The sequence below is a fragment of the Myotis lucifugus genome, unplaced genomic scaffold (assembly GCF_000147115.1).
Source record: "Myotis lucifugus unplaced genomic scaffold, Myoluc2.0 scaffold_2617, whole genome shotgun sequence".
NCBI classification, from domain to species: domain Eukaryota; kingdom Metazoa; phylum Chordata; class Mammalia; order Chiroptera; family Vespertilionidae; genus Myotis; species Myotis lucifugus.
Window position 1 is genome coordinate 1 of NW_005873665.1, and position 8,296 is coordinate 8,296.

The window sequence follows — 8,296 nt, forward strand, 5'->3', positions numbered from 1 at the left end:
GTCCGGGGAGCGGCTGCCCTCCGCCCCGACGCGATCCCCGTGGGCACGCGGCGTGGGAACTTCGGGGAAGCAGATCGGAAGTTCCCGAGGTCGCCGGGCCGACGTGCGCGCGGTTCTTTACTTTCCCCGGAAACGGCCCAAGTGTCCGACCCGCCGGTGCCCGCCTCCCCGGGACGTGTCCTGTAGCCCCTCCGCCCGGACGGAGGCGGCGATGGGTCTCGCATTGTAAGAGGAGCGATTGCAGTGAAGTGTCTGGAGAAACGGGAGATTAAGAAACCAGTCCCTAAACGGATATACTTTTTTCTTTTTTTTAAACCAAGGGAATGACTCCCCTCTAACTTTTTTGGGGGGGGCGGGGAGTCACATGGAGTTAACGTTCACATTCACCCGTGGGCATGAACTTACTCGGGTGGAAGGGTTTCCCACGTGGCAGCGAGTTAGCGGAGTCGGGCACAGAGGACGCCATGCACCCGAAGCCCAGGCAGAAGGGCAGCTGGAAGGAGCGGCTGGACATGACAGGGGTCAGCTGTTCCGTCCACGGTGGGCAGTGGAGGGCCTTGTGGGAGGGAGCGAGGTGAGCCAGGCCGGCCGCCCTGGGTCCAGGTTGGCGAGAGCCTGGCCTCCTGATGTCCATCTAGACCAGGGATGGCGAGCCTTTTGAGCTCGGCGTGCCAGCATTTTGAAAAACCCTAACTTAACTCTGGTGCCGTGTCACATATAGAAATGTTTTGATCTTTGCAACCATAGCAAAACAAAGATTTATATTTTTGATATTTATTTTATATATTTAAATGCCATTTAACAAAGAAAAATCAACCAAAAAAATGAGTTCGAGTGTCATAGGTTCGCCATCACTGATCTAGTCCTTCCCTGAGCCTCAGGCCTCTCAGGTAACGCGGGTGCCTCCACTGGTTGGAAGTAATAACCAGGGAACCTAGGGATGCCCCTTGCTCGGAAGTCTTAGTTTTAAAGAGGCTTCTTGTTTAAAAAAAAAGTATATTTTTTTTATCGATTTCAGAGGAGAGGAGAGGGAGAGAGAGCTAGAAACATCCATGATGAGAGAGAATCGTGGTTCGGCTGCCTCCTGCACGCCCCACACTGGGGATCGAACCCGCAACCCCGTCAGGGCACACATGGCACTGTGACCTCCTGGTTTACGGGTCGGCCCTCGCCCGCTGAGCCACGCGGCCGCGGCCGGTGAGGTTTCTCGCCTCTGATGTTGGTGGCTGTGTGTGTGGGTGGTGGAGGCAGCAGGCCACGTAGAGACGGTGTGTAAGGTGCGTTTTTCATTTCGGAGGGGTTTGCATTTAGGTTGAATTAGACAAATGTAGTCAGCGTTGACAGGTGATTAGTTACACAGCCTGTTTCCTGGCCGGAGCCCGGTGGGTGGGGCTAAGTGAAGACTGCATTTTGAAATTTACATTTCCTCAGCGGACATTTCCTCACTCACACGTTTCTAATTTGACATCTTTCCTGACATCTGCGTTTCTCTCCTGCCTCCAGATTACAGGGCCTGATAATAAAGGAATTTACAAAGGAGACCGGGAGTCCAGTGGGAAATACACCTTCGCTGCTCACATGGATGGAACGTACAAGTTTTGCTTTAGCAACAGGATGTCCACCATGACTCCAAAGATAGTGATGTTCACCATCGATATCGGGGAGGCCCCCAAAGGACAAGACATGGAAACAGAAGGTGAGGCGGACCCTCAGGAGTGGATGCCCCCTCCCAAGAGAGAATATGAATTCTGCTCACTTTGATCATCGAATGGAGTATTTATTTTGATTTCTTATTCTAGTTTCATCCACTGTCCTTCTTCCTCCCAACCCCCCTGCCTCTTGTGTCATCCTCTGTCTTTAAAGTCAGAAACCTTTTGTGAAACACACTTATTTACCCAGACCTCCCAATTCACAGAAAGCGGTTTCTGAAGTTCGTGTTGCCGTTCTAGTTCTTTGCAGCGGCCCCGGCAGCAGCCTGCACTCGGTGCTGCTGTGAGCACGCAGGTTTCCTGGGTCTTCGGTGCTTGTTCTTGAATTTGCCAATCCTGGCCCTTCCTCTTTGTTTGCTCATTTGTGTACATGACTAGTTTGGCTAAACATTTTGTTTTATTTTTTGTGTGTTCATATGTTAAACTTTCCTTTAGGTGGTGGCGATACCTGGGATGGTAGGTGGATTGCTTTTTGACAGCATCCTGCCTTTTTGCACATTTTTGCTCGCTGTTACCTAATTTCTGCTTTCTTCTTTCTAACCTGTTTGTTGGCATGAGAGTGTTTCTTGTCTTAATGAAAAAACAACAACCCTACACCTAATTAGAGTGATTGTTTTTTTTTGTTGGTTTTTATTTGGTTGACAGGAGATACAGGTTAGGTCACTTTAAATTAATATCACTGGAAAATAGCCATGGACATTTTAGTGGTACCGTTTGTTTCCTTTAAGTGAATGCGAAGGGTGGAAATATTCGACTATAATCGGACAGGTAAGTCTTAAACGTAGTTAATAGCAAGTGGTTCTGTTGACTTTGTAGGAAGTATTTTATAGCCTTGTTTTAATGATTATAAAGCTTTCTAACTTGAAACTTGGTTGGATATAAAATACAGTTCTAAGAGCTATGTCCAGATTTTGTGACAAAAGTTCTTTCAACCATACATTGCAGCTAGATCAGTTTTCATTCCTCAGCTGACCCGCACTGAGCCCTGAATTGATTCTTCTGGATGAATTGTTTACCAGGAGCCAGCACATTAGCATTGGGGGGAGGGGCTGTTAACACTGCAGGTGGGGGTTCATTTTATACTATGGCCCTGACAACGTGTGTTGTAGGTACTGAGCAGATAGTAGAGTGATTATATCCTAAAGAAGTGGTTAGGTTTTGAAGTCTCTGGAACTTAGAGGCTCATACTACTTAGTAATTCTTGCACTTGCTTTTCAGGGCCATTTACAGGGTAGGACTTGGCTAATTTTCAAGAAGAATTGGGAGTTTGAAGGGCTTTGTGTTGTTTGTTTTCTGGAAATTAGTCCTTTCTAAGTAGTTAGAAATCGTTGGCTGATGAATGTGAATATTGAATTAGTCTCTAAATAATCCTTAACACAGTATTTAAAGTTCTTGCTTTTGCTTGTTAATGTCAATGAATGGCAGCTGTCAAGCCTTCCTCTAACGCAGTGGTTCCCACGTCAGGATGATTTTTGCCCCCAAGGGCCCCTTGGCGATATCAGGAGCCAGTTTGACTCGCATGGCTGGTGGGTGCACCGGGCAGCTCCTCACAACAGAATTACCTGGTCCCCAATGTCGGCAGTTCCGCCTCGAGGAACCCTGCGCTTCCAGAGGGAAGCGAGCGAGGGGGTCTGAGTTGCAGCCCAGCACTGACAGTGGCGGGCCCTGGGCTTCCCTCAGGAAACGCGGGGTCCTCTGTGGCGCTCTGGAATTCCTGATGACACCCAGTCCCCGGCACTGGTAACGAGACCCTCCAGAGGGACTCTCCTGGCATATCTTTTCCTGCCTGTTCCCTCATCGCCATAACACGGTGCGACTACAAGTGTGCACTGCTCTTCAGAGCTGTTGGTTCCCCTGGACCCATTTCTGGCCACAGAGAACCGGTTGTCGACCTCGTGCAGCTGAGCTTCCACTGGCCGTGCTGCTGCTCCACCGCAGGGACGTGGGTGCTGGGCTCCTGGACGGATGTTGAGCGGCTGCGGGTTTTCCCACGAATGTCTTTCTCTGCTCAGCTTCCGAGATTAAGAGTCTGTTTGATTCTGCTCCTCAGTTAACATGAGTGTTACTATGAGTAGGTTTTGATTTGGGTTTAATATTTATAGATCAGGACTAGGGTGTTGCCGGGACTTCCTTTGTTTGATACTTCGTGCTCCCGCCTTCGCCTTCTCCCTCCTTGGTAAGCAGTCGGGACAGTGAGCTTCCCTGAGCAGCAGTTCAGTGAAGATGTTCCTGAGGGTGTCTTCCTTCAGTCAGGCAGTATTGTGGAGTATGTTTTCTACCCTGAAAGAGATTTTTTTTTACTAGGAATGGACTTTAAAGAAATGCTTTGAGAATTAAGTTGTCATCAGGGATCCACAATGCTGTTGGAGCCATTTCTAGAAATAGCTGCTTTTGTATGTCTTCTCTGAGGAAGATTTTGATCGCTTTATGCGTATTTTTCAAAGAGATTCCTAAGCCGTGCTGACTGTTTCCCAACCCTCCTGCAGCTCACCAGAACAAGCTGGAGGAAATGATCAACGAGCTGGCAGTGGCCATGACCGCGGTGAAGCACGAGCAGGAATACATGGAAGTGCGGGAGAGGATACACAGAGCGAGTAAGTCAGTGGTCTCAGAGCTGCTGACCCGCGGCGGGCTCGCGCCAGGGCACGCCAGAGCGGCACCACCGCCGCTGGCCTCCATTTTCCTCGTTTGGAAGTTTGCAAACATCATACTAATGCATTGACCTAAGAAGCACCCGTGCAAGGGTATCTTTTGAGTAGATGTGTTTGTAGAGCTTTGTACGGCACCAGTTTACTGTTGGGACATTGCAAGTCTTGTGGGGACCCTTAGAGTTTAGGAGAAAGAAAATTCACTCAAAAAGGAGACTTGAGTGCTGTGTCTACCTAGTTATTCTAAAAAGTTAAGGCTATAGAATTTGATCAGAAACTTGAAAGAATGTGAAATAAATCGAGCAGAATAAAATATATAGTCATGACTGTTACTTTAAGAACTAAATCCTTAGCTAATGAGTGGGATAAATCATGAGACTTGTTCCAGGTTGGTAGTAAATATCAGTATTGGTCCATGAAACTGAGAAATCTCCCCCACCTAGAACGAATGCCAAGTACACAGTAGGTGCTCAATAAATATGTTTTTTGTTTTGTTTTTTTTTAAAGAGACGTACACATTTTGATTTAGTAAGTAATGCTTTCTGGGTAACTGATCTTGAAATAATCTCTTAATTTTGTTAAAAGTCAATTTTCTGATTCAGAAAAAAAAAAAAGATTATAATGTAGGGACGTTTCACTGTGAGGGAAAAAGAATGTTGGTTGGATTTTAACCCTAGAAGTGTTACCTTGGGCAAGTAACTTTCTCTCTCTCTTCCCCATACGAAATAAGCAGATTATATTTGATTGTACTCTGAATCTTAAAGGTCCATTTAAGTCTAAAATTCTCTGCTTCTAACTGTTGAGTTGCTTGGGGACAAAAGTATTTAGAGTACTACGAATGGTGTGCAAATGTTACTTTTACACAGGGTAAGAGTAGGGGATGATTTTTCATGCTTCTCTGTTATTGTTGTTAAATTGTGTTTATTTGTTTATCCTCAACAGTCAACGACAACACGAACAGCAGAGTGGTTCTCTGGTCCTTCTTCGAAGCTCTTGTTTTAGTTGCCATGACATTGGGACAGATCTACTACCTGAAGAGATTTTTTGAAGTCCGGAGGGTTGTTTAAAAAGCCCTTTTTTCTGATGATCCGAAACTCATAATTCACTGTTTACCAAACATCTTGGTCATAATAATGTCATTTAGTTCGTATGTTTTTATTTTCTGAATTGTACATTCACAGCCTATGTTTCTTGGTGATTAATAGATATTGGGAAAGCGATAGTGAGAATTTGACATTTGATTGGCACAATGTATTTGAATTCTGCCTCATTATGCAGGCCCTTCCAGAGCTTGAACACTGTAAATGAAATGTAGGCGTGTAGTCCTTCTTACATCTTCTTTTGTTTTCATAGTAGAATGCAGTTTGTTCAGGGTAGTACTTTACTAAAATGACTGCATTCTTTTGACCCCTTATCCTGAAGTTCAAGTCATTAAAGATTCGTTTTGTTTAGTTCTTATGAGAAACAACAGTCTGAATCGACATTCTCTACCCACCTAATGGCCGCTCTGTGACTTCAGAGCGTGCTGCCAGCTTGGTTCTTCTAGACTTTATCTATCTTGTTTTTGCGTTAAAGATAAGACAACCCAACAACATTCCCCGCCCCCCCTAAATTTTTACTTTGAACTTTAGGACTTCACCTTTACTAAATTGATGACACAGCAGCTAATAACCTTTTTTGATTTCTGCCTAACCTTGTAAGGAGTCTCTAGTAGAGCCAGTTCTCTGGGTGTCGCAGCTGCCGTAGCTCTTGTTCCTCCTCTGCTGGCACACGCTTCACTCTGGGCACGTGGGAGGCCTGCGTTCACGTCATTGGGGAAATCTGGTTTCTCACGCACATGGTGAAGCCTTTTGGATTTCGTTGCAGTGAGTGAGATACAGCCACTATTTCAGTTCTGATCAGCGGCGTTTGGCCACTTGTTAATTAGGGTACCGACAGCACTGTCAGTACTAGGGTTTTGGTTTTGTTTTCTTGGGTCTTTTTTGGCACATGTGAATTTTATTTTGTATAAAACGAAATGACTCTCTCTTGGTCTCTGATGATGTGTTTAAAATTGAAGGAGCCTCAGGTTTGGTGTGGGGATGATCCAGGATTATGTTGTGACTGATGTATTTTAGTTACTTGTACATTTTTTTGGATCTTTGCAAAGGTAAAACTACAAGTAACGAGTTTTATAGAATTAATTTAAATTTGTTACCGGTTTTCATGTTCAGGATAAACACTTTTTCAACCTTGGGTGAAAATACTTGGCAGCAGCTTAAGGTGACTGAGTTTTACCTTAGGACAACTGTTGCATGCCAGTTTTTCTGCGTGTGTGAGAAAACACTTCAAAATTGAATTAAAATATGTAAATTTAAATTTGGTTGTGTATCGAATCTGCCCCAGGTTCAGTAAATAAACAATTCTTTTTAAAAACAGTCTTTGTATTCTGGTTTATATATGAATTCACATTTATTATATACCAGTTTTCTATTCATAATTGAAATGAGACATGTCCATGTTTTCTGAGTGTTACTTTTTATATCCGTAAACTTGATGATAGTGAACAGGAGCCCAATTTTAGGTTCCCCTGTGTGGTTTCTTCCACGGGTCAATGTTAACATCTTTTATTTCATGTGGAAAAAGTAGTTTTGGGTGATTTTTTATTCATCCACCTGTTGGATTATGGATGTGGGGACTAAGTTTCAGAGAAAGATTTGCTGAAGGCTCCCAGGTGAAGAGTGACCAGAAAACCAAACCTCTGCCTTTAGGAATGATTCCTCTCCCTCATTGCACTGGGGGCCTGCCAGCAATACAAAGCCTGGCATTTCCTGAGCACCGGGGAGTGTCCGGGCAGGATGCTAAACGACACGGTCTGTCTCATCTACTCCTCAAAACCACCGTTACGCTGGGCGATATTATTCTTAATTTGAAAATAAAGAAATGGGCTTGGAGAAGGTCCAGAACGTAGTAAACAGAGCCCCAAACGCAGGGGCAGCGCTGCCCTTGCCTCCGGCTTCGTTTTCAGAGCTCTCTGCGCAGGTCCGTCTATGAAAGTGCTCAGTGGGGTTTTGAGGAGGTGAACCTGTTTCAGTGAAACTTGCCTTGGCCTTTTATTTTTCACTTCCTTTAGTTTAAGATGTTTATTCATCCCCAAATACTGGCTGTGTACTTACTACCAGGGGAGCCACTGGGATGCAGAGGAAAACCGCCCATCGTGGGGTTTACCTTCCAGTGGGGAGATGACGCGCGTCTGTGAGTTACCCTCATGGCAGGCGCTGTGGGTGAGTGGCTTTGGCAGGAGAGGAAGCCTCGCTGTGATGATATGGAAACCCCTGGTGAAGTAGGGGAAGCCTCGCGCATTAATGGAGAAGGGGGTGCCCACGGGGCCCGGCACTGAAGCTCGCTGAGTGCGCGGGGCCCCAGCGAAGAGGAACACGTGGACGACACGGCAGGTTCTAGTCTAGGATCTGATCGCAACTTCCTAGGAAGTCAACCAACATCTGTTACGTACCGGACACGGTCCCCTACTGTTAACCGGGGGCTCGGCCCGGGTCCATTCCTCCAGCCCGCGGCACTGTGCTGCCCTCTGCCTCCCGCGGCGGAGAAAGAGACGGGGCACCATCCCTCCCGCCCAACTGCCGCTCGGGGTGGAGAGGCGCCCCGGCCCGGGTGGCTGCGCGGACGCCGGACCGGCAGCCGTGCACCTGCGGGGCCCCCGCCGCCGGCTTTCACTGCCCCCTAATCCGCTTCCCGGGCACCTGCGGCGAGGACGCCTTTCCGCTCCCCGGAACTTCGCAGCCCGAGCACGGTTCCCGGCCGGACCGGTCAGCGGTCGGAAGCGGAAGTGTTCACTGCGGGCGTTCCGGAGGCGGCGGCGCTCGCTATGGAGCACGTGACGGAGGGGTCCTGGGAGTCGCTGCCGGTGCCGCTGCAACCCCCCGGGTGCTGGGCGCGCTG

At 47.2% G+C, this 8,296-nt stretch overlaps 2 protein-coding genes across 2 annotated transcripts in view; both read left to right on the plus strand.

Moving 5' to 3' along the window:
- Positions 1-1,482: 1,482 nt before the first annotated feature.
- Positions 1,483-6,774, plus strand: TMED2 (transmembrane p24 trafficking protein 2). Its single transcript, XM_014450546.2, has 3 exons — positions 1,483-1,696; positions 4,196-4,303; positions 5,300-6,774. Exons 1-3 carry the CDS (start codon positions 1,579-1,581, stop codon positions 5,422-5,424), a joined length of 351 nt encoding a protein of 116 aa, XP_014306032.1. The 5' UTR covers positions 1,483-1,578; the 3' UTR covers positions 5,425-6,774.
- Positions 6,775-7,578: 804 nt separating this feature from the next.
- The window catches only part of LOC102420966 (ATP-dependent RNA helicase DDX55-like), a 9,006-nt gene continuing 8,288 nt past the window's right edge, over positions 7,579-8,296 (plus strand). Inside the window, exon 1 of the mRNA XM_023749063.1 lies at positions 7,579-7,620. Coding sequence (XP_023604831.1) covers positions 7,579-7,620 — 42 coding nt within the window. The remainder of the gene's footprint in view (positions 7,621-8,296) is intronic.

What these genes read in the sequence shown, in the direction of transcription:
- TMED2 (XM_014450546.2), top strand. Translation starts at nt 1,579, where the DNA reads ATGGATGGAACGTACAAGTTTTGCTTTAGCAACAGGATGTCCACCATG. An exon ending in ACAAGACATGGAAACAGAAG is followed by an intron (nt 1,697 to 4,195) that starts GTGAGGCGGACC and finishes ACCCTCCTGCAG; the next exon opens with CTCACCAGAACAAGCTGGAG. An exon ending in GGAGAGGATACACAGAGCGA is followed by an intron (nt 4,304 to 5,299) that starts GTAAGTCAGTGG and finishes TATCCTCAACAG; the next exon opens with TCAACGACAACACGAACAGC.